The sequence below is a fragment of the Trachurus trachurus genome, assembly GCF_905171665.1.
Source record: "Trachurus trachurus genome assembly, chromosome: 16".
In the NCBI taxonomy this organism is placed as follows: domain Eukaryota; kingdom Metazoa; phylum Chordata; class Actinopteri; order Carangiformes; family Carangidae; genus Trachurus; species Trachurus trachurus.
The window spans coordinates 16,863,165-16,889,272 of record NC_139902.1 but is presented as its reverse complement, the minus strand read 5'-3'; the positions used below and the strand labels follow the sequence as shown (position 1 = coordinate 16,889,272).

Here is a 26,108-nt window from a genome sequence, read left to right as displayed (position 1 = left end):
ATCCCCGCGCCTCGCCTGACCTATTTTTAGCCAGGGCTGGCCATTGTTCTATTTCTGTCACCTGTGGGCCACGCAGTTGTTGATTCACATGCAAATGAAGCTTGCTCCCTCCCTGGCTTGCATTACTGCTTCAGCGAGGTGCTCAGTACGTGGTGCACGGCTTTCCTAGCAACTCAGCTTTACATTTTTCTCCCTCCCGGCTCAGACACTTTGCTGAGAAGAGAAAAAGCCACAGACCGGAGAGAAATAGGGAAAGAGGCAGATAAGCAGAAGAAGAAGAGGAAGAAGAAGAAGAGGGAAAAAAAAGCCGGACTCCTCTCCTAACACTGTGTTAGTGTTTGGAGCAGACTAAGGCAGGGCACTGGCAGGCTGCAAGAGAGTGTGCAGTTAGTGTTGTTGCCGTACAGTGAGAGTGGTTTGCTCAGAGGAGGAGTGCAGAGGAAGGGAGAGAGAGTTGCCTGTTGTGGTGGTCTCTCCCCTGAGTGGCTGAGGGGTGGCTCTTGGTGACAGGAAACGGCAAGGCTTGCGATGAGACCTGAGCGCTGAGTGGAGTATGCTGCAGACGATTTACGAGGGCGAGTCAAGTTTCTCCACAACAGAGGGGCGCGTTGGACACCAGCAGCTCCTCAACCAGAGCAAGATGCACAACGTGAACAACTCAGGTGATCACACAAGCCCGGGTGTTTCTTACTCCTCTCCAGGGATCTCAGTTTTTTTTTCTACCCTCCTCTTCTTCTATTTTTCCCGTCTTTGCATTCCAGCTCCTGTCCTTTCCTCTCTCGCTGAATCCGTCCCCGCTTCTCTCTGCTATCTTACATCCTCTGTGCCTCTCTCTCGCACACATTCACGCTGTCCCCCTCTCTCCCTCTCTCTCACGTATACTCTCAACTCTTTGCGCTCAGCTGGTCTCTTCATTCTGTGTGAAAAGAGAGCTCAAAGCTTCTCAGCAGAGCAACGTGGTAGGATCAGGCACTTCTTCCTGAATCAAGGTATTTACTCTCGTGATGACATACAGTATGCTGCTTTATGAATTGTTCTCTCGCAGGGATTGTTAGCCATAATCTGTGTTAAACGAGGTCTTGTGATGAGTTAAGAGAAAAAAAAAGAAAAGAAAGAAAAGTGCTGTTTATTCTAATATATTCAACATGCACAGAGTGTTGTTTTTCTACTAAAAGGAGGAAATGTGTTAACACTATTCCCATGTTCTCCTTGCCTGAAATGAGTCACTGTGAACATGAAAGGGGTGTTGTGTTTTGCGAGCTTCCATGTCACCGTGCACTTTTCAGGGAGCAGGAAAAAACTGTGAGAGAAACACAACTGAAAGGTTTCTCTCAGGATATTTACCACAGACATTGACTGTTCTATTTTTGACCCGAGAATTGAATTGAAGAGTACACGGCTGACATCAGTATGAGTAACGTCTATTCAATGTATTGACTCAAGATGAGTCACACCTTAGTTGCTTTGTTTTTCTGATTTTTTTTTTTAGCATGTGGCTTTTGATAAAATGTGAAAATTGTCTCCGGCAATTAGTTTCGAGGTGAGGCATTGTGTGCTGTGAAGACGTCGTCATGTGGTGCCGTATGGAAGCATGTGTAACGACAAAGTGCAGATTGAGTCATGTGAGTGCTAAATATACTGAACATTACATTTTGACCTATGAGTTGTCACTTGCATTATCTGTAGTCAGACAACAGCAGAGAGCCGGGGAAAACACGTTGCCACGTTTAAAAACTAATTGTTAAATGAGCATTTAGGTGTTTGACACTGACTGTCAGCTCAGTGTGGTTGTAGTGTCAGAGATAAGTTGGAGAAAAATACAAAATAAAAACCCACAGCCTTAAGTCTGACTTCAGGCAGACAAAATGGGTGACTGACAACATCCGCAGGCAGTGGGCTGAACGTGAGGAGATTTAAAAATAAAACAGGAGCATGACAGGTAGATGACACATTCCTTGTCTGTCAATATAGAGCAGGTTATTTGACTATCAGGCTACACCGTCTTAGCGGCCTGTGTGCCAAACAACAGATACATCCATCGCCTGAATTCGGGCTCCTTGCTTATTCTGTGGGTCAGCTATTCTTAGGTGAGTTATTTTCAGCTTATGGCATTAGCCTGCTAAGATTAGGCGTCTGTGCGTTATCATTCCATCTCTGCATGCTCCTGATATAACAGCGGCTTGGAACAGATATTTATAGAAAATTTGCCTGTTTAATTTGTTCTTTCCACTGTTTAGTAAACCATTTGATAGTGACTAACATTATCTGTCTAAAATGCTACTCCCGAGTCCGGGATGCCTTTTTGTGAGTTTGCTGGGTGCCATTTAAATGTTGTTGTTAGCAGCAGCAGCAGCAGCAGCAGACACATTCCCTTTAAGACAGTCAGCAGGGGCTGGTTGATTATTATCAGTGTTTTAGGATATAAGTCTTTTGTTTGTGAAGTGATCCTCGTGTCAGCTGAGTGCGCTCTCTGTGAACAGCTTTCCAAAGCAAACTTCTTGACATTTTATGTGACACTCTGCTGCTCTGCTGTTCCATTTCAAGTGGAACATGAAAATAAAAGGGCATAATGTTTTGATTAGTGCCAGTAACATCAAAGTTGTGACAGAAGCAGCCCTCAGATGGGCCCTCCAACAAGGGAAAACTAATTAGTTCCCCCTGAGTGCAAAATATCATGTAAAATATCATGCAAGCTGCCTTCAATGGGGACCTTTTCAGACAGTAACAATGCTGCACCTTTCAAGTCCTCTTGTCTGGATCCTGTATCCATTCACTGTCTGTGTTTCAAGTGCTCGCTGCTAAAGAGCCTGTGCAAAATGATACAAAAGAATATGGGATTATGTTTCAGTATCACTGAACAATTGCTCATAATGAGAACGAAGGAACTTATTTTATATCATTATAAATAATAAAGTGAAGTGCTCGCTGAACAAAAAGCCCAAATGAAAATACATACAATACTTTTTTGCATATTTTTTTCCCCCTCTGTGTTTCTTACATGTTGTCGCAGCAGCTTGTGTTTTATCAGTAATACTAAGGGAAGCTCTCCCCCTGGTTGGAGGGATTGGCGTGGCTCAGGGCATTAAGACAATTGACTCTAGCTAATTGATTAATCAGGGATTTTATTGATTGTTAGATCTGGTGCCAGTGCTCTCCACAGAGTATTGGATAATGATAAAAGTCGAGATAGAGGAACATCTCTGTTTTACTGTGTTTTCTCTGTTGTTTTGCTTATAGATAAGAGATTTAACATTTGCTGTTTTGTGTGTTGTTTTTGTTGTTGTTGTTGTTTTGTGAGACAGTTTCACAGGTTATGATCGAACCTCTGGCTCCCCTCAGTAAAAAAAACAAAAAAACAAAACACCCCGTGGTGGTTCAGCTCGGCTCTCTTTGTTAGCAGATAGCCTGCAAACCGCAGCTCTGGCTTAGCTGCAAGGACGAGCCTGAGTCTTAAAAATAAGACCTGTTTCCTGCTTTAGACATGCCAGCTGCTCAAAATAACAAGGCACTTAATGAGAGATCCAGCACCACATTGCAGTCCGAAGCATCAGCTTATTTTTTGCCCTCAAACATCTTCTGTATCTCTGGTTCTATTTATACTTGTCAGACAGGGAATTTAGATCAGCAGCCATCTGTATCGCACACTTATAATGCTCGCAACATACACGTTTATGGGGTAAACATTAAGTCAGCAGTGTTTACTCACAACCGGCCAATCAGTAACATACATGCACTGAAGGTGTTGATTAGTGGTAGGTGTCGTGTTGGGCTGAGGTGCTCCGAACACCGTGGGGAGTGCCCGGTTCTCCGGTACTAAAGATTTCACTTAAACAAGTTCAGCCACCACATCCTGAAGCCACATGTAGCACAGTATTTACATACATTTGTCTACTGTCAGGGCACAATGAAAAGGGAAATCGACTCATCAGTATGTCATTCTTTACATGCAAATATGACTATCGCAAAATTGTGACAACAACAGTAGTAAAATAATAATTTGGTTAAATTTGTTCTCAACCTAAACAGCTCCAGTCAACCGAAACGCTTGGGTACAGATTTACGCAAGTCATTTTTCATAACAAGCGATAGTTTTCATTTGTTCATCAACGCCCACCTCCCAACACTAAACACAGCATGCCCTGTGCGTTACAGCATTCAAGTTTTTATGATGAAATCTGAATATTATTAGCCTTATTCAGTGACACCAAGAGGTCCCTCTAGGTGCAACCTGACTTGTTAGGGTTTAAGAATAGCTGCACCATTTATATTCAGCAGGATAATGTTTACAATCTTAATATCCCCTCTGTCACGTTAGTTTTCGGCTCATGTGCAAGTGGGATAAGAAAAGATAACGCTGAAATGTCAAGGTGTTCTTTAAAACTACAGTCCAATGTTGTGAGTCTGCGTGATAGTAATGTCAGTGGTGATGTGCGTCTGTGTGTCGATCTCCCTTCGGGGTGGGAAGACTGCTAATGTGGCCTGAGGCAAAAAAAAAAAAAAAGACAACCATCCAACATCTCAAATTAAGGCTGTGATTGTCACTCTAACTACCACCAAGGCTAATGAGAGGCAGATTGCTTATAGAAATAAACACTTTGGGGACAGTGGCGGTGCGATGCTGCAGTGGGAGTGTGGTCACAGGCCATGAGTCACCCAATCCCCCCTTGGCTGGCTCTCCACAGGGAGGAATTCAGGCATGGGGCAGGCTGCTTGTCGCACCCTTGTGCTAAAAACAAATTTGGGACCTGTCATTCATAAATCTCTTGTTTACCAGCGCCTAGAGTCACTTCTGTGCACTTTCCGCCAATCAGGAGACACGGAATAAAGCCTTCATATGAAGGGGTCATGATTGCCATTGGCACTGTAGGAACACTGAACCAGAGGTGGCAGGCGCGTCTTTGTGAGTGATCATTTCAGAAGTATAAATGCAACACGGCGCTTTTATTTTTGCCCGTGTTAAATTGAGCAGGCGGCCTCACAACTGTGACAGTCTTTCGCACATTGTCTATATTAAGACCCTGCTCAGAAAAGCATTTATATTTAGCCCTAGTTACTGGTGGTTCCGTATTCTCCTCTGCCTGGGGAGTATTTTTGTAACATAGAAACAGTAGATTTCAGTTTCGGGTGGTTTCAGGGTAGATTTGACTTTATTGTATCACCTGTGAATCTGTGGCAGTTGATGTGAAGTTCTGACATATTCCGCAGTTTTGTAAAGTACATAGACAAAGGCACATTTCTAACTTTTCTCTGTGTTTCAATCAGCACAGAGAAGAATGCCAATCCTGAGGAACTGAGGTTGTGAGTTATACATCAGGCAGAGGCAGAGGCAGAGGCTTCAGCGGAGCTCAGACAAAGCCTAGTGTCTACCTTTAGGATTTTATTATGTTCCCTCCTTCCATCCAGTGTTATTCTTGCCGACATAGTGGACAGAGAGTGGACAAGAATAGACCAGGCACATGAGGCTCTTGTGGTTTCCTCAAGGGCCATTTCATACAGCCATGGTTATCAAAGGTGGCTTAAGCTTTCGCACTCTTCCTCCTCCTCCTCCTCTTCCTCCTCCTCCTCCTCCTCCCCCCCCTTTCACATCCTGTTAAACCGCTGTCTGAGATTTTCTGATGGAGGCTCAGCTTGATGTGCTGATCAAAGTGGAGATCCTTAATGCCAGTCACAGTGAGGGTACAGAATGAAATATGAGATTAATTAGATATCACAGTGGTGAATTCTCCCAGGCAGCAGGTGTTTTTGTTGCTATATTTAGCTCCATTAGGCAAAAAAAAGTAGCACTAAGGCTTTTCTGAGTCTCTGAGCCCTTCAATGGTTCACAGGTTCACGGCTACCCCTGGAACAGCGCCTGCTACAAAAGAGTCCTTTGTCAAGTACTTACAAGCTAAGATTAATATTCCCTGTCAGGAGAGAAGGAGTCTGTTCTACAGGTGCCTGTTTCTCTCCGCCTGCCGAGCCCGTTGTCCTCCTCTGTCATTTGATTGGAGCTGTTTTTAGAACATAGAGAGAAAAATTACAACAACGGGAGTCCCCCTCTAGCTGTCTTCACTCTTTGATCATGTTTTAAGACAACTTATCACTTTGCCACTGGATCTGCACAGAGAAAAAAGGTGTGTGTGTGTGTGTGTGTGTGTGTGTGTGTGTGTGTTTTTGTAGGGCTTTTGTAATGCTTTCTGTCTCTGCTGGGGACTCCTTTCTTATATAAGAGCTGGAAAAGCTGATATAATAGTCAACATGTCACATTGCCACTGTAGGCAGGAGATGACATGCAGTGAGACTCGATATCTGCAGGATGGGGAGACGTAATTACGTCGCCAGCGTTGCCATGGCAGCGGCAAGTTAGGGTGGTGGATACTAGGGTGTGGGGGTTGTTACAGACCAGGATTGCGCCACTTGCTTTTATGTTTCTATTTATAATCATCACCGCGGCATACACATGGAATGGTGGCAATGAAAAACAGACTACATGACAAAAGGGGCGCCAGTAAGCATCAGTGAACATGAGGGCACTGCTTCTTCACTGATGGCTACTGTAAACTGAGGCTGCTTCTATTGGCAGCTTTAAACTCCCTTTTATTGGTATTTTATAACGTTTTATGGGGATCTATGCATGGCAGGACCAACACAGGATTATTTATGTGAACATATAAAGTGAAACGTGTCACTTTTCTCTCATGCCTCCAAAGAACAGGTGGTGTGGGAACATTGCCTGTGTTTGTTCTCTTAAATGTGACCCTTGAGAAGATTAAGGCAATGAATGCACTCAATAAATCTCCCGCCAGCCACTGGAATTTTAAGTAGGCTTGAATATTTCTCTGGTCTCAAAATGGATGAGACATTATAGAGTCTGGACAATGCTTATCCTTCCTTGAATGTCACACCATGATCAGCATAACTAACATGTCATTTATTTTTCCAAGAATTGGAAGATTTTCATTTAATCGCTGGCCAAATATACTGTAGGCCTAAATACCTTCTTTAATATCTAATATTGGTTCAAAGATGGGATTCTGTAAGAAAAAAAAAACACTGACTCAAGCCACCTGATAAATCCAGCTGGATACAGAAGTGTGGATTAATGAGGAACAGAAGCATAAATAGGATAAAGAAAAATATTGTGTAATTACTTATCATCCTCTATGGGATAGAGTGATGAAGTAGCCCTGTCTCTTATGTTCTTAAATGGAAATCGATTTTCTCTCTGGAATAGGCTATATATAGAGCTCAGAGACCAAAGGGATGCCCTCGCACTTTGTATCTGGCAATTACTTGTAAATGGAGGTAGTTGTCAAAGACAAAGGCAGCTCTTAGCAATGCACACATTGCAGCATCTACGCTCAAGAACAGAGTTGGAAACATAACAGTATCATGAATTCACAGACGCATCCGGTTAGAAAAATGCTTTGCCTTAAATGATTGATGTTAAGCAGGGATATCTGCATGATGTTCCGGTGCAGACGGGGAGAAGAACTCCCTTTATTTATTTAACAAGCAGTGGAAAGATAGGATTTTCTGTAAATACCTCAATGACCACTTCAGCATTTCGTGCCAAGTGTCCATTGACTCTGTTCTACAGCTGCTCCCAGTGGAGATGTGATCCTGTGTTTGTTTATAGAAACTATTATAATTGCAGGTTTTTGAGGATCACTCGAGAGAAAGATGTGCTGCTTATTCCTGAACCTTGTTTTACTCTCCCCCCTTCAATTTTTAGTTTTTCACTACTTTTTCAACTCTTTCCCTTTTAAAAATTCAAATTTTCTGTCTTCCCTAACTTCTGATGAATTTAGTTCTGCAGTAATAATAATAATGCACCTCTGATTGAAATTGACTAAGCTAAAGGTGCAACTGGGGCTAACAAATCTCCTTTTCTCTTCTGTTCTCTCTGCTCTTCCCTACATGGACCTCAGTGGACATTAAGCCAGACGTGCCGTTGACTGTGGAGCCCTTATCTCCTTTGGACCTGCGCACAGACCTAAGGATGCTGGGGCCAGGCTCGGACCCAGGACTGTGGGAGAGGCAGCTGCAGCAGGAGCTGCTCCTCATTCAGAAGCAGCAACAGATCCAGAAGCAGCTACTAATCAGCGAGTTCCAGAAGCAGCATGAGAAGTTGACCCGTCAGCACCAGGCTCAGCTCCAGGAGCACCTCAAGGTCAGCATTGCACTGAACAGTTGTATGGAGGACAGCACAGCGGCGCACACACAACGGCCCAACGCAGCATCTCTGTGTACAGAACAGCAGAGCACAACACAGCATGGCACAGTGCAGATCAGTACAAAACATTAAAGCTCAGGACAACAGCGCAGAGCACAGAAAATAAGAAACAACTCAGCACAGCAAGGCAGGGCGTTGAGCAATACATTACAGCACAGCACGAGTTCTGTTTTCAGAGACGAGTACAGAATAGTCCATCACAGCCAAACTCCAAACTGCAGAAGTTCACCCAAGCCACTCTTGTTTTAAAAATACATTCATCAGTGTGCTCTCCTCATGCTGACTTGAGGCCTGCATGTTTCTCAGCTCCAGCAGGAGCTCCAGGCCATGAAGCAGCAGCAGGAACTTGCAGAGAAGGAGCGTCGTCTGGAGCAGCAGCAGCAGAACCAGCAGGAGAAGGAGCAGGAGAGGCTTCGGAGAGAGCAGCATGTTTCCAGCCTGAGCCTCAGGGGCAAGGAGCGCTCCAGAGAGAGTAAGAGCTCGACACCGCCATCATCACCATCTCTTTACCATCAGGGGCCGAATTAGTCATTTCGACAGCCTCAGGCAAAAGCAAGCATGAGGCCCTGAAATCTTAACCCTCAACCTTTTCAATCATTTTTTTTAATGCATTACCTTCGAGTGGGGCCTAAGCAAAATATGCATGTCACAGCTGGATAGGAATGGTTTCCTGTAGCTGAATGCTGCACCGACTGAGAAAACATTCAGACAGAGCTATGTGCATGTTCTGTTATCATCATTATTATGATTTCCTAATATTCAGACATCCTTTTTTTTTTGAAGATAAAGAGGCATGACAGCTGCTTAAGCTCTTTGCACTTGGTGGCACCGACATGCTGCCAACACAAAAAAACAACGGATATAACATTTGACAGTTTTTATTTTACCATGTTATGTTCTCATGCAGCAGCCAATATTTCTGCAAATATAATAACGATCAAGTCAGGACCGCAGTCAAGATCCGCTATAGCCATTATACGCAATTACATATTAACCATAATTTAGCCATGAAACGATATTGTACTGTCATTTTCTAAAAGGGGGTGTTTTTTATTTCTGTATTTATTTGCCATCTGGGAACCATTTAAAATCACCTCCTCTCACTGTCCAGGGCTAATGACACACTCAGTTGGATCATATTCAGCTGTGAGTTTTAAAATGAATGTACAGTAAATCGTTATCACTGAATGCAATGCAATGTAATAACCACTCACAAGCAGGGAATCTGATTTATTTCATATCCCTGTCTATATTAGGTCTCACTGTCCTGGAGCATGTCTGGGAGCAAGACAAATCCCAAACTTGAAATTAAGTTTAACTCATTAGATAAAGAGAAATATCCATCAATATGAGGGTGATGATGACATGGTACTTAGCCAGTACATTCACCTGATGACATAAGGTTGGCCAGTGACATTTAAGCTCAGAATTAGGAGAACATATCTTTCTATAGCAGGATGAAAATAGCTTCAGATATAGTGTTTCATATCTGTTTTTACCTTATAGCTAATAATAGACTGGATTTATGACTTTGTCAGGTCAGGTAATTTGAGACTGCGCCCTGCAACTGTAACCCCTCCAATGGGAGAGAACATCCCTCGGCAGTATCACTTTAGCAGCTCGAAACTTATGTGTTGCTCTTCGACCACTAGGGGGAGATCTCCCTACATAAGACGTGGCTGCCCGGGAGGAGGGAGCAAACTGAATCAGTTGAGATTATGGAGGAGAGGGGGGGAAAAATAATTTCGGTAATTGAGAACAGTTTTGAATTCCGGCAGCATGTTAATTGTGATACAGGAAAACAGATGAGGAAATCAGTAAGTTATCAAAGGGCTCAAGTTGGATTTTACAATATTATCTGTGCAGTAATATATCACGAGTCGTAGCCCTAGGGTGACCCCAATCCCTTTGTTTCTGCCTGTTGGTCTCACAGGTGCAGTGGCTAGTACCGAGGTGAAGCAGAAACTCCAAGAGTTTCTGTTGAGCAAATCAGCCAAGGACCCTGGCAGTAATGGAGCAACTCATTCTTTCATCCACCACCCAAAACTCTGGTATACGTGAGTAGCTTTTGTTGTTTTAGAACGACATAGAGATACAAATACTATAATTTAAATCACATAGGAACATTGTTTATATCATAATAATCTAGTGTAATTGTTTTTTGATCAGGTCTTCTCACCACACATCACTGGACCAAAGCTCTCCACCTCTGGGCGGCACCTCCCCCACCTGCCAGTATACTCTCCCATCACCCATAGAGAGCAAGGACGACTTCCCCTTGAGGAAGACAGGTTTGTTCATTTGCACATACACACATACGCACACACACAGCGTAGACATAAAAATGCAAATATGTGTACATACATGCATACATAAATCTGCACAGGCACGCAGCTAGGTAAAAAGATATTACTGTGAGTGTTTCAGAGGTTGCCCTGTATTGGTCATTTTCCATTTACTACGCTGGGTTGTTAATACAGTGAGAGTCTTTTTGACCCTTGTCAATCAAGGGGTCGGTGTACCCAGAGAGTATTTCCTGAGGTTTCTGATGACCTGCTAATGACATCAGTTAGGCTCATTATGACCCCTGCCCCTTCCACATTCCCCCCAGGGCTCAACCCAAAACTTTCACAAGAGGTGACACATGCCAGAAAAGTGGTTTAAACCTTCCTTATTCTTATTTGGATTATTCTAAAACATTCCGACCGAACACAAGCAACAACACACTTTAATTGTATGTTTTCCCTTCACAAGTTTAAGTTTTAATTACTGTTATTTGTACTGAAATTACCTTGCCATTATTTAAAAGGAACCACATTTTCCCCTATGTTAGAATAATAAACCACGTTCCAAGGCCTCTTTTAGTGATAAATGAGAGAATTAAAGCCGATTAATTTCTCCTGAGTTATGGGCTTTAAAAACTATTTTGAAAAGACGCAGGTTTCCACCAGAAAGGCAGCTCAGGTTTGTTGGTTTAAAGTTCGAGGAACCCTTTGGGAATCGCTGTGTAAATAAGAATAATTCCTGCCTTTCATGGTTTGCACTAGCACAAGTGCTAGCCAGGCTAAAAACTTCATAATTCGGCAATGAGGTCACCAAATTACATTATGTTCTTTTCCCTTCTGTGTCTCTTTTAATTACATTGGAAAACAATTATACTTGTTGAGTTATTTAACTACAGGCCTGTCATGTTGCATGTATACACAATTTAGAGATCAGGCAAAGGAATTATATCTTGTAAAATAAAGTAACTGCATGGGAAGGATAAATATTAGAGAGGTAAATGAAAGCTTTGAGAGCTTCTCGTTATTGTAATCTTTGTGAATCGCACCATCATCAGAACCGAGAAATGCCTCCTCTAAATGTATAATTATACCTCTGAGACATGCCTTCAAACCCATAAGGTAAGGAGCTGCCTCCAAAGTGTAATAACCACTCGAAGACAACTCTCTGGAATAACAGAGAGGCCGTTTATGGTAGCATTGTTTGCCTTCCACTGTGAATACACAAAGGCAGGTTTAAACAAATCACTGGACAGATAGAATTTCAGTCTCTGCTGCTCACACATGACATTTTCATCCCTCTCATTTGCGGTTAAATCGTCTCCCTATGTCTGCGCACTGATAAAACTATTTTTTGCTCTTTGGATTCCTGAATCTATATGTGGTCATTTCCTGCTTAGGCCTTCCTCCCCCACTTCCTGTCTGTCTTCATTAAAGTCCTCTGAGAGCTTGGCACGCGAGGGGGACACACAAAGGTAGTGTTGTTTCTCCAGCCACTGGCTCTCACTGATAGCTGATTGGCAGGTGTTGCCGAGTTAGGACTGGCACCGGCAGGATGAACCTCGATGGGACTGTTTATTTAAGCAAAGATAGCTCTCTCAAAACAAAGTGGAGATGACTCGAACGCTCCACGTTAGACTCCCACTGCTTCATTTGGCCAGAGGGCGAAGAATCATCTCTTTCTGGTTGAGTCTGAGGTTCACGCTGAAGATTATAATGTGCATATCATACTGTGTATTTTGTGCAAGACTTGGCGGGTTGATGATCAGTAAATTGCTTTTAAAGCTTAGTTATGAAATGTAGGTTTCAGTGAACAACTTATAAAACATAAAGTTTATTAAGTAGACTTAATGTCTTTAATGAAGGAATTAATGAATACATGTTTTTCTTGTCCCACTCGCTCAATTGGCTCCATCGTAGAGGATAATGTTGTAGCATGGCAAAAGGTAAAAGGTATAACAAATACAAATACGTAATCTGTAGAGATGACTGTTTCAACTATCTGCACAGAAACAGTTCCACTAAAGAAACAATCTGTGATTTGTTTTCTACTATTTACAGTGACACAACAGCTGTGGCCCTGTTTCCCCTTATCCAAAAAGCCATTTAAAAAATTTCACGTGATTAACTTGTTTACGTGATATATAGGCTCATAGTCTCACTTCCAGAAACTAGAATAGACCGGACTGAGCGCACGTCGTAGTTTGGGCCAAGAATAGTTGCAGCTTAGCAGTAAGAAGTGCAACACCCTCTCTGGTCTTGACCCAGTTACCAAATGTGTGCATTCAGCAGGTGCAGGAAAGATTTTCAAAAAATAATCCTACAAAAGTAAAACTGTAAAGCCTAAAGCATATTGAAGTAAAGTTTGAATGTAAAGCCCCTATGTTAAGAATATAAAAAGTGAAAGGAGCTAAACTGTCAACGCAACACTGAGGAACTGTAACATAGACCTCAGTGAAAGTGTTATATTGTAATGTTAAAGGAACAGCAACTAGCATTGATTCATTCTGTTCAGGCTCAGAATATCAGGCAAAATGCACAGCAGGTCTCCCCATGTAGAGAACACACACCTCAGCTTTCCACACAGCCATCTGTGCAGGTCCAGGCTCTAATGGACACAGACACTCACAGTGGCAGCAGAGGAAAAATTCTGATTCAGTGGAGATATCATAACACGCGTCGCCAGCCCTGCCGCACCACTTTTATACGTAATAAGGTGATTGATTTATGACGGTGGTGTATTGCAGGGCCGGGCGTTACTGTATGTTTTTGTTAAAGTGAGAAGTCGGAGCAGAAGTGACCCAGGTGTGTGTGTGGTGTACGTATATGCTTTTGCCGCTGCCGCCGTTGCCTCCTGTTGCACCGTGCACCAGGGCATTTTGTTCCACGGAGACCAGTGAGAAAGTGTTTGTTCCTGTGCTGCTGTCTGGCGTTCCCGTGGCGACCAATTGGGATGCGTAGCTTGGTGGCAGCAGTGTGTAAAAATAGAAAGCAATCAAGGCAGCAGGGCGTGAAGCAGATTCATACGACTCCCAACAGCGTTTTCTCTCCATTTATCTCTCCTGCCTTCTTTCTTCCTCCCTCGCTCTCTTTCATTCTACCTCACACCCACAGGATTAGAGGTCTGTGCCACGTATTAGGGAAGAGGGTTTTGCTGCTTTTGACAAAAGCCAGAAATAGCAGCATCTGGCCCACTCTCCTAGCTGTGCCCCCATCACCGCTCCCACTCCTCCTCCTCCTCCTCCGCCTCCTCCTCCCCGCAGCCCGCCCACGTCATAGCCCCACTTCTGCATGTATGGCTGTATGTTGTACACATTGCAAAAGACCTATTTAATTATTGATCTGAACTAAATAATTGAAACAGGTTGGCTATTGTGTAACAGAAGGTTTACATAACTTCAATACCGCTTTGTGCTCTGGCTTTCGTACAAAAGACCAGCTTATCTATTCTGCTTGTTTATTTGAGTGTGTAATGCTAGCTGTGGGATTCCATGTCCAAAGGGTTGATGGGAAGTCCATATGAGACGGGTTGACCTAGTGAGTCACTGTCACTGCGACTAGACGGGGGCAGGCCACAAAAGCATTTGTTTGCAATTATATAAGTTATGCTTAGACTATTCACAATTAATCCTCAAGGTTTTTGTTAAATTTTGTGGATCACATAACTTTTCCTTTGACACATCTGTGCTGTTATACCCCTTTCTTTTTTTAAAAACAATATTGTCCTTTTTATTTGACGTCAGCAATTCATTTAGGGTCATATCCTTAATGTGTCTTTTTAAATGCTGTTTCTGTGATTTTTTTTCTTTTAAAAAATGGCTTTCATTTTGCAGGGGACTTGATGGTCTAGAATATTTTCTTAATTAAAATCCATGTCCAAGAAAAAGAACCTCATGATCTCAGCACTCAGTGGTGACACTTAGTTTTGTGGCATATGCACATAAAATTCAGCGTTGTCAAACTGCTTCAGGGATCGTAGTTATTGTTGTGTGTAACCGTGTCAGTGTGTTGTTGGGTGTTTCTGGAAAAGGCTCAGTAAATCTATCATGGTTTTATTAGGGTTTAAAAATGATTCAATAATCTTAAGTGAGTCAAAATGCCAATACTTGACAAATGTTTTTCTAGATTTTTATAATATGCCATTAGTACCAGTTGAAAAGTATAAAAGCAAAATGTCCATTGCGAAGAATATTACATCAGTTTTTCTGTCAACGCTGATGGACTGGATTTGTCTGGATCAGTTCAGGCCAGACTGTGTGTGAGTGTGTGTGTTCGGACTGTGTGTTTGGGTATCTCTGTTTTGCATTAGGAGGCGGGGGCGTGGGGAGAGCCTAAAACATCTGCCATGTTTTTGTGTTAGTTTAACTGTTGCTACTGTATCAGACTGTGGTCACCAGGGCGGCAGGTAGCGGACTATTTCACTTAGAGCCTGTGTGTTGCTCAACCTAATTTAGTCCAGATGAGGTGGAAATGGGCCCAATCCTGACTCATTTAATTTATCTGAAACCTGCTCCGAATTTCACTAGAACTGAAATTGTTACACGTCAAAAGCGTGACAACATTGCTTATTTTTTAACAGATTTATGGTCTTTTCATTCCTCTTTTAGTTTCCTTTTATTTTATGATGTTACTGTTTTCTTTGATGAAGTTCATTTCATTCAGGCTGTATGAAAGCATACTGTTTGACTCTATAAACAAGACTAGGTCAAAACCTAGTATGTGGCCGGACCGCCTATGGTCAAATCCAGATTTTATAACTGCCTTTCATTTATCAGTTTGATGATTTTGTCAAAGACTGCGCAGTGATTTCAGCTGTACTTGCAGAGATGTTAAGGAGAGACAAACTCTATATCTATCTATCAGACTATTGAGGATGACACGGGCTGCTGGGGCCAAGACAAAGTCTAAACCATGTGCTCTGCTATGTGAGCTACTGGGAGATGCTTGAAATCAGACTATTAAATAATAAAAATAATAATAATAAAGATATTTTTTGTCCCCTACACAGCACATGGCCTCTATCTTGGATCCTCAACAGTTTAGCTTTTATACATGTCCAATTTGAGAACGTAACAGACTTTTAATGTAGATTTTGTCAGGTAGTTAGTATGACGCCTTTCAGTCCCTCTGTCCTGCTCTCTCTGCCTGATGTGTCATGTGTTTTATTTTCTTCTGCCCTCTTTAGTAGTAATGATACATGTAATAAAAAGTTTTTTGCCATGAGAGGCGAGGCTCACTGTGTTGGAAGCACTCCTCTGCTTCCCTGCGTTTCTCAAGCCGTCGGGAAACCAAATTGGTTCGGTGGACTGAGGCTGGGTACTCGGCTGAGAAGTACCATCACTCAGTCAGTCAGTCAGAAAGTCAGTTAGGGGCATTCACTATTATTGGGCTGTCCCCACTGTTGCGGTCCGGCCAAAAATAGCCACACTGCACTCACATGATTGTATAACTTCTCTCTGTATGAGGTGTACAGTCCAAGATGGGTTTCCTATTCATGGGAAACTGTTGAAATCACTGTGAACTGAGACTTACAGAAGAATTATCTGTCCCTTATGCTTTAGCCTCTGAGCCCAACCTGAAGGTACGATCCAGACTGAAGCAGAAGGTGGCGGAGAGGAGGAGCAGTCCAATGCTAAAGAGAAGAGATGGAAACATCATGACTCCTTATAAGAAGAGGGCCCTGGAGCTAATGGGTGTGTAGTTATAGATTAAAGTTTTATTGTTTTTCCCTAACAAGCAATTTTCCTGCATAAAGCATGTGTGAAAAACTGTCTACATATTATCAGGTGTTAAAAATGTTCTCTGGAAACAATACAAGCCTATATTTTAGGGTGATTGTTACAGAGCTGGACAATAATGAGCAGTTTTACAATGCAGTAACATATAATGGTTATTACACTTCTGCGTTAAGAAAGACCATTGTAATCAGGCAGCCATGACCATACACATTAAAATGTTGTGAGGCTGCAGCTGTTATGCCAAAGCATTTTCTGTATGTGTGTAGAGTGTAGAGAGTGAGCATGCATACTATACGTCTAACTCCTTGATGTTTCCTAGACTCTACACCGACTAACAGTGCCCCTGGCTCCGGCCCCAGCTCTCCCATAGGGGCCTCCAGTGCCTTGGGGGCTGAAAATGGACCCTCCTCTCTGCCTACTACCACAAAAACTGAGGTATGTACATAAATCATCAAACATTCTGAATGATTTGCACTTCTGATGTTGTTCTGCTTGGAAATTATGTGAAAATCAAAACTATACTTTTATGTCAGGGCACTAAATGCCTGCATGCCCTTTTGCTTGCAGCTATAAAAACAACCAGTTGTCCTCTGTCTGTTACACTCCAATGAAAATGGCTCCCCACACTGACATTAAAGAGGCACAGCTTGACCCACATGTCTGATTAAAAAATAAAATAAATAAATAAGTAGACTCTATTAGTGTTAAAATTCTAAGCAGACGCAGCAAAAACAACAGTAGAAATTAAAATGCTGCACATTTTTCTATCCAACATTTTTCTCCAGATGTGCTGTACAATCAGTTTTATATTTTACAAAAAAAAAAATCTTTGGTTTGGCTGTAAGGTTGCTGTTGGCTTGTAATGGTGTTTCTGTCACTGGCCTGGCTGTGTGCCTGTACTGAGTTGTTCTGAGGCGTTTCCCAATAGATTCATGGCTGAGTTACTGACCAGAGCTCCCCTTGGACCGAGCTCACAAAGCAGACCATTATAGAGGGTGGCAGATATGACACATCTCTGAACAATCTTAACAGAACAGCTGTGTTTTTCTTAACCATTGCTGTTTACTCTCCCAGGGACCTCCAGCGACACAGAGAATGGAGAGACGCCCTGACATCGGGCCGAAGGTTGGGGCTTAGGGAGACAGGCGGACTGTGGAGTTTAATTGATATCCCAGGCACTAGTAGCCAAAGACACCCACATGCTAACAACATAAACACACAGGATTGCTATTGTAAAAGCTCAAGCTGAGGCTCTCATGAAAGTCATTGGTGGACCGTGGGGCTGCCCGTAGACCTCATGCCTGTTGCAAAAGCAAGGAGTGTTTGTGCACCGTTACATTAGGTATCCTTTTTCACAGGGAACGGGTCCCTCGGGTCAAATATGGGCCGGATATCCACATACAGGTCACTGAGTACTGGTAGGGGTTGGAAGGATAAACATGGCTGTTCCAAAACCACATGCTGGTCCACTGCTCTGCTGGGTACAGGAAGTATGCCCCAGTGCTGATGTTCTCTGAGAGAGTAGCCTGAGGGTGGGGACCAGGGAGTAAGAAAAAGGCAGCAAGCAAGGATTGTGGACTGGGGAACGGAGGGTGGAGTAGTAGATTTAGAGGTTTGCAATGTTTTATAACAACGTATCGTCCTCGCTGGTGCCATTTTGTCAAGCTCCAGGGAACCTTTGCTGCCTGCCTGCCACACCTTTCTCTCATCCATCATAAAAACTCATACCTTTCCCTTCTGCAGCAAGGAGGCCTGTTGTTCGTCATAGTGCATTACGGTTTATGCCACTGCACATGTTGCCTTTTGAAATTGTCCAAAGTGGGATTTTCTAAATCTGTTGCCACCTCCTAAATCTCTCTGTCTTCTGCTGTGTCCTTTGTGTTTGATGTAGAGATGGCCTTCACAGCCGAGATTATTCCGACCTGAGGGCTCCGTGTCCATGCTGAGCTTATACACATCTCCCTCCTTACCCAACATCTCCTTGGGCCTTTCAACTGCATCCTCTCCCATCAGCGTGAGTACAGTTTTTTCAGACATTTTTAAGATAACTCGTATGTTTTACATGAAATCTCACCTAATACAAAGGTATAGCCGTTCGGTGATGGTGAGCTTTTTGACTCAGTCTGTAAATTGTAAAAACCTGCCAGCAGTGGCTGTCCAGGTTCTCTGACCTGTTGCCCCAAATCATTTTATCACCCTTATAAATATTGTTCTTCAGTGCCTTGTGTCAGGCGTGCTCTTATCTTCCCCTATTGCCTCATTCATCACAGCTTTAAAAAGTCCAAAGCCACTCAAGTGCAACTCCTGATAACGTAGCAGATGATATATCATCTTTAAGGTCTTTGGCACATTCCACAGAGGCCTGTTCATTGGCTGCAGTAACTTCCACCCATTGATGCTCTTTGATTTCAGCACATTCATTCACAAAAAAACCAAACAGTTGAATTGCTTCTTACAAATGATTATGGATAATTATGGATCGTAGAGCAAGGCACATTGTAATGTGACTTAAAGAGTAACTGTTCCATCATCTTTCCTCTCAGGCGGCCATAGGGTTGAAAGACAGATCAACAGAAATCAGGCATGGGCTGCCTGGGCATCTCTTGGGCCCGGTGCCCCTTCAGACAGGCCTGGAGTCTAAGGTGAGCCCCAGTCACCAGGCTCTCCTCCAGCACCTCCTCCAGAAGGAACAAATGAGGCAGCAGAAGATCCTCACCTCCGGTAAGTCGTCTTGCCTTGCCTTAAAATATTATGTATCAAATTGGCAAAATAACTTCAGGAGAAATGGAATAAAATGGTTTCAACTATTTTTTTCTTTGTCAAGGCCAAGGCTCCATGTCGTCCCACCCTCAGTCCCCACTGGCCATGAAGGATCGGCCCTCCAGCAGTCGGCCTAAACTACCAAAACACCGGCCCTTGAATCGGACCCAGTCAGCTCCACTGCCTCAGAACACACTGGCCCAACTTGTCATCCAGCAGCAACACCAGCACTTCCTGGAGAAACAGAAACAGTACCAGCAGCAGATCCACATAAATAAGGTATTGTGCTGTTCATCAATATTCAAATCACAAGAGACGATTTAGACTTTCAGATTGCTTTTCGCAGCATTCTGCATTCCTTTTTAGGTCTCATGAGATCTCATTTTACAGCAGGAAGTCTGATTTAATCGTTTTAAGCACACAAATGCTGATCTATTTTTAGCCTTTTGTAAAAGCATCTGTGGTAGCTCAAGTTTACAGACCTAGGCCGTAGTCTGTTCCTCCCTGGGATCCTGGTGTTATTTCTGCGAAGCGAAGAACTTCTGCCTGACTTCAAATGGGGAAGAAATGCTTCCCCTGCACTAATTCTGTTATCATAGCTTAAGGCATCAGTGCTGTGCACATGCTAACTCTGTGAAATTCAATTCAAGCTAAGTTCAAATGAAGGAAAAAGTGCCCAGAATACATTTTGTTCCTCTGTGGCAATATTTGTGTTTCTGTTAGCTGGCCGAGGTGACCTCGCTATACACAGAGTGTAATTATTCTGGTGAGGGACGTGTGCGAGGTGGCAGACACTGTGAAAGGCAGCATTGTGTGAGCTCACATACTGATGTGTCCCAACGCTGGGCCCTGAAAGAGCCATGGGAACCATAGAGCAGCTCTTACCTGGAAGTCATAAAAAGCACAAAGCGCCACAAGCACACACCGAGTTGTACAATACAGCTATACAACTTTCTTTCTCTTTGATTTCCTTTGTAACACTAAAAGCAACCATCATGTGTCACTGCCAGGCGGCTGTGATGAGTTTTAATATCAGCTGTAGTTATTGAAAAGAGCTTCTTGTCTTGGACCACGTGAACGGGCCCCGCTGTGATCACTCAGGCCAATGAGATCGCAAGTAAAGCCTCTTTAAGTGGAGGTTATAAATGGCCACTAATCAGGGATGAGCCCTCAGTGTTTACTGAGAGGGATCTCCGAAACATTGCCCTAATTAATTTCCTAGCAGAGGCTTGTCTGCGGTTGTTTTTAAACGTCCTTCAGTGCCTGCAACAGTAGGGGGCACTAATGGAAATTTACAAGAGCTTAGGGATTTCAGGAAGAGTTATGAACGGTGTTTACTAATGCCAAACTAAGGAGGCTAATTCTTATAGCATTCTGTAGACAGTAATGTTGTTGGTAACCAGCTGTCAAGGGGAGGCACTTCCCAGCCTGTTTATGGAGCCCTCTTGTGGTCGAGTAATCACACTCTGGCACCATTTCAGTGGTTTTGATATAACAAAGCTGCAAGACCTCCATTTGAGTTGTCACTGCTGTTTATTGTGTTTATGTGACTGCAAACATGTGATTGACATGTTGAGGTCTTTCCGTGCAGCTGAAAAATCAAGATGTATGATTGATATTTGACTGATTAAAATATTTTTGATGGACAGGTCAGTGTGGTGGAAATCTGAGCACTGCTGGGTTTGATGCACTCACAGATACCTGTAGAGAGGACGCTGGCTGAGTTTGATGCAGCTGTGTGTGACATGCTCTCTTCATATCCTCTCATCCTCGTTCTATACAATAACATGCTCTTTGCACGGGCACCTTGGCTCAAGTGTTTGCCAAATATAACCACAGTTTACAGGCAAAAAACACAAGTACATTTTGAATGGTATTAAAAGAAACAAAGCAAGTGAATGACACTAATCCACTTACAAGGGGCAGCCACCATTATTGAACGTTTATAAACTCCCATAAAAAGGCAGGAACAATGGCTAATCTCTTTCCACTCGTAAACCTCCTTAAAATCTAGTTATGAAAGCCACTACTAGCCAGACACTTTATCAGGTTGACATTCCCTCTGTGGTGTTATTAAGGTTAGTAGCTTTATTGAATACAGATATATGGCAGTATGAATGTTTCCCTTAGTCTTTTGTGTTTTGTTTTAAAAAACATTTTCTTTTGCAAACTGTCAGAGAAGGATTTACCAACATGAACACGCCCACACCTATGACTTGTGGCCTGATTTTGATGTTTGTTATTTTCAACAAAGCAACCGGAAAATTGTAAAAGAAGAGCCAAGGTGATATATCGATATGACACTTCATATATCATCAAATATAACACAAGGTTATATATGATGTTGTACTAGTTTGATTTATTATTGTTTGACAGCCAGAAGAGTATTATTAGAGGCTGTTAAAAGGCCGATGAGAACTTTACTTTTAAAAAGTGGAACAAATCATTCTGATGCTCTTTGGAGATATCTACATGCTTATTTTTATTATTCATTCATTCATTCATTTTCTATACCGCTTATCCTGCACTAGGGTTATTTTTATTATTGTGGCTGAAATTTCTTTTGCTTCATTGGCTGTGCGATGTCATCACTGATGTAGGGTCTATGTGTTTTGCAGCTGTTGTCCAAGTCCATCGAGCAGTTACGTCAGCCCAACGCACACCTGCAGGAGTCGGAGGAGGAGCAGGAAGAGCAGCAGCAGCGGCAGCAGTACTATGGAGACCAGATGGAGAGCATGCAGGAGGACAGGCTGCCCCCTGGAGGAGTAATCCGGAAGCACACGCTCAGCAGTAGCAGCAGCAGTGGCTCGAGCGCCGAGCTCCCCGACGCTCACTGCGGGGTCATCAAGGTCAAAGAGGAGCCGGTCGATAGCGAGGATGAGGCTCTGACCAATCAGAGCTTAGAGTCAGAGCAGAGCACCTATCTTCACCAGGTCAAAGGGAGACTGGTGATAAGGGCGATGATCTGAGAAGGGAAGAGGATGAGATCACACACTCACAACATTCGCAGATAAACAGGTCTCTACAAATGTGCATCTACACCCCCCCCCCCCCCCCACACACACACACACACACACACACACACACACACACACACATATACACACACACAACAGCAATTGCACAGTATAGGCCAGCTCTCCCCATCACTACACACAGCCCCTTTTCACTCAGCTGCGGCCTGACTCATCCCACAATCGAAGACTCTCTGTTTGTGATCTTTGTGTAGTGATCTCTGTAAAATATGTATGTTTCACTTTTGTGTATATAATATGAAGACAATTTAGACCGTCGTTTTTAAGAGCTGCTTTGGTCATCAAGTGACAAAAAAGTTGTATGTACATATACTGTGGATTTAGCATCAAAGATGATTTCTAGAGGGAAAGGTTAAACAGGTGTACAGCTTTGAAGAGCCAACTTGTGTTCCCACTGTGTACAATTTTTTGCCATAAAATATTTGAATGCTCCGTTACCCACTTCAGCATTGAATTATCATTAAGTCCTGACAGTGTGTTAAGAGTTTAAAACACTACATGCTCTGTTGTTCTCTGTGATGATGTTCAATGTTAAGTGGTCTCAGATCTGAAATAATGAACATCTGTCTTAGAGAGAATGTATACTTAAATCCTAACAGAGGACGCTCCCTCTGGGCAAACTTTTATTTTTCTCTGGGAGTGATACTGCCATTGGAAGATTGGAAGATGGTCTACTGCTCATATTGCAATTTGAAGGATAAAGCACTAAATCCTTGCTTGGGTGTGCAGGCATCTCCCAACACATCCCGAGTCTCCTCATCTCTCTCCCTCTCTCTCTCGCTCCCCTTCTCTTTGAGCAGTCCCAGAGCCAGGGCCCTGTGTTAAGCCGAGCTCTCCTCCCCTCTCTCCCTCTGGGTCCAAATCAAAGCTCGGACCGGGTTCCTGCCCAGCTTTCAGCAGAGGAGTCAGACAGAGAGAAGGAGAGAGAGAGAGAGAGAGGGCCGGGCAGGAAATGCCTTCTAGAAGCCAGGAGTTGGAGTGATTCATGTGTGCAGGAATGTTGAGAGAGGAGGACCTAGGGTTGGAGGAGTCCAAGGGGCCAGGCTTGAGAATTGATTTACTGTCAAGGCGAATTACAAAGTGAGTGGGGATATGGTTAAGGGAGTCCTTTTTAAAGGGAATCGCTTCCTTCGTATTCCCTTGTGGCATGGTTACCTCAATATGCAGGTTTGATGTTACTTCAATAAAAAACCCTGGACGGGACCTTGCTTCTTCTTTTTTTTTTTTTTTTTTTTTTTTTTAGCCTGTTTTCCCCTGAAAGTGCCCATTGCAACATGTATAGTCTGTCTTAAAGTGATCAATCAAACGTATTGCATAGCTGTAAACCTTCCTGTTTCATTTGTACCGTCGACTCAATGTAAAAAAAAAAAAAAAAAATGCTAGTATGAGGTTCTGTGTTTGGATTCATGTGAAAATCAAAACTGTCTGTCTTATACTGTACATTCAAATTGTCCGGTTTTAATGTTTTTAGTGTAAGTAAACACAATCAGAACAATGTGAGTCTTGTTCTCTTGCTCCTTTGATTTGGTTGTAACGAGAACCCCTTTGCTGTCAGTGGGGGTGGTGGAGCTGGGAGGGCGGAGGAGGGGAGGGGGGGTGGCTGGGTTGCGGGTCCTGTGGTCTGTTCATAGCAGTTTGCAGTTTTCTTCTCTTTTTTTGCCTTGTGTGATAAACCTTTCTTTTTTTTTTAAAAAAAATAAAGTTAATTTACCTTTGATGTTCATGATGATCATTTGTGTATTTTCGTCTCATTGTGCATGTAGAGTAAAGGAAACATGCCATACTTTATCAAAGCTTTCGGAAAGTCTTGCAAATTCATAAATGACATTCTTGATTATTTTGAAATTAGCATCTCAAATGGTCGGCCTAAATCATTAGCTCAGCTCGCCTTTCCCACACTAGGTCCTATAACTCCGCTCTTTATTTTCAGGGGATCTATGTAACCCTTTACAGGGAGCTTAAGAGGCTTTCAAAACATTTCTTTGATGTGAGCAAGCAAGGCTTCTTGTGGCAGTATTTGAGCAGTCAAGATAAGGTGAGCTGCGAGTGGGTGATATATGACTTATGCGGATACTTTCAAACCAAGCTTAAGCAATTTCACAGCAAGCTTAGGTCATGGGACTGGCCTGATATGCTATACACGCAATGATGAGACTGGAAAAGTTCACTCATAGTCTAATGTTGCTCTCTGCAAAACACCAGTCTGAGAGCATCTTTCAAATGGCAAAAGTGACCAAATTATGATGCCACAAAGTTAGAAGGCATCTGTGTGTGTGTCCTCTGTATGTGATGGATGAAGTAAGTTCTTTATTAGAAAGAATATTATATAAAACAATACATTTGATCCAAAAAGGTACACTCTTTCATGAAACGTTCATGAGAGCTTCTAAAGTATTTTCACAAAGGTGTAGTGTTACTTCACATTAGGAAGTATTTGAGTTAAATTAGACACTGACTCTTTTTTAAGTAGACTCCATCTGTCTTGGGCTTCAAGCCCTTGTGATTTTAAATGAGCTGTTACAAAGGTAGAAAAAATAACGAAGCCTACATCCATCTGTACTGCCCCTCCCCAGCTGTGCACAGAGCCAGTTGTAAAAGCAAACAAGCATTTTTAAAGGTGTAAGGAAGTGAGGAAGACGTAAGCCCACCTATTTCCTCTAAATGGATTAGACCCTAAGTGAGGTCTGAGTTTTTATCACCTGCAGTGCTATAAAAATAGGCATTTGGATACAGTATACGAGAATGAGTGATAGATGATGGCGATGACAAGTTTGCAGAGACAAAATCTCAAGGCGGCAACTCAAAGGGCTTTATTTCTAATGCATGAGCACCAACAAGAAATCACATTTTTATACTGCTGCCAAATAATGAAATAATGTCTGTGCTCTGAAGCCACTGGGTAAGAATAGCATAGTCACAGTAAAATGCACTCTGAGCACTGTACTGCTGACAACAGTTAAAACTCAGGATTTATATAGACTCATAGCACATGAACTGGACCTAATAGCTTCAAACACATGCTCCAGGATTCATTTGTTCTGTTGTATTTATGGTGATTTATTGCCTTGGAAAAAATACATTTTGTCACTGAAACTAAAAGAAAGTAGGTCATAGCAAATCAAATGCATCTAAGTTTAACCAAGTGAGTGAGAACACTGCAACTACTTTACCATTGCTAAACATGGTGACCCTCTGGTGTTCATCCCACTGTGGCCCACACATCTCATTTATAGTGAATGGAGTCGACTCCCTTTGACAGCTCCTAATTATGGATTTAACAAAAAAAATGTTTATATTGCTGTGCACATGACACCCGAAACTGAAAAAAATAAAAAATATTTCTGTTTTTTACTTCATCACTTAGTTTATCCACTCTCCTCTGAAATCAAATATAAATTTCAGACCTGGGCAGAGAGGCTGCAGTGATCACTGATGGCGAGTTAACAGATCGTTCAGTTTATGATTAATCATCAACGTCACCTGTTCCTCAGAGGCGAGCACATCAACTCCCCGGTGTGATCGCAGCTCATCTCATTATCACTGTCACGTGCATCTGAGTCACCAAAACACTCGTTGCAACACACCTGAACCACTGGTAGGCTAGTGATAATGCCCACAAACATGATCAAAAGGAGCAACACATATAAATATTTTTATATAATTTACACAATCAAGATTAAGATCCAGTTTCAAGGACATCTCATTCAACTGCATCTTTCCACAAACAAGCTTCATACTGCAGATTTCAATTACCCGGAGTGATGTAGGCTTGTTAGAAGTGTCCACATGTTAATGCGGATTCAAATTAGTGTTTCTAGATTCAGGAGCAGCACACATTCTCACAATAGTCTCTTTTGACTTGATTTCTATATTATAATGTTATGACAGGATGTATGGGTCATAAATGTGTGGGGGGTTAACCTAGTTAGGAAACCCAATAATGAGTTTATCACTCCCTGACTAGTAGTAAAAGGTGCATAGTGTCGGGGTTAGGTTGTTGTTTTTTCCACAATAATAACAGAAGGAGAACTCCCAGCCTAAGTTGAACTCAAACATGATAATGGATTCAAATTGCTTA

General features: G+C 42.6%; 1 protein-coding gene across 7 annotated transcripts; it reads left to right on the top strand.

The window, feature by feature from the left end:
* Positions 1 to 139: 139 nt before the first annotated feature.
* On the top strand, positions 140 to 23,585 carry hdac9b (histone deacetylase 9b). Of its 7 annotated transcripts, none has more exons than XM_083990135.1 (11): positions 140 to 662; positions 7,911 to 8,152; positions 8,522 to 8,687; positions 10,149 to 10,266; positions 10,385 to 10,506; positions 16,059 to 16,190; positions 16,555 to 16,670; positions 18,127 to 18,249; positions 18,779 to 18,956; positions 19,060 to 19,274; positions 21,614 to 23,585. In XM_083990135.1, the coding sequence occupies exons 1-11, from the start codon at positions 554 to 556 to the stop codon at positions 21,962 to 21,964; spliced, it is 1,872 nt and encodes a 623-aa protein (XP_083846261.1). In that variant the 5' UTR covers positions 140 to 553; the 3' UTR covers positions 21,965 to 23,585. The 7 variants fall into 7 exon arrangements, with proteins under 7 accessions (XP_083846261.1, XP_083846260.1, XP_083846259.1 ...); XM_083990134.1 differs by having other exon boundaries at positions 10,149 to 10,272; XM_083990133.1 differs by having other exon boundaries at positions 8,522 to 8,689; positions 10,142 to 10,272.
* Positions 23,586 to 26,108: the final 2,523 nt, after the last annotated feature.

What these genes read in the sequence shown, in the direction of transcription:
- hdac9b (XM_083990129.1), top strand. Translation starts at nt 554, where the DNA reads ATGCTGCAGACGATTTACGAGGGCGAGTCAAGTTTCTCCACAACAGAG. An exon ending in AGGAGCGCTCCAGAGAGAGT is followed by an intron (nt 8,690 to 10,141) that starts AAGAGCTCGACA and finishes CTGCCTGTTGGT; the next exon opens with CTCACAGGTGCAGTGGCTAG. An exon ending in CTTCCCCTTGAGGAAGACAG is followed by an intron (nt 10,507 to 16,058) that starts GTTTGTTCATTT and finishes CTTATGCTTTAG; the next exon opens with CCTCTGAGCCCAACCTGAAG.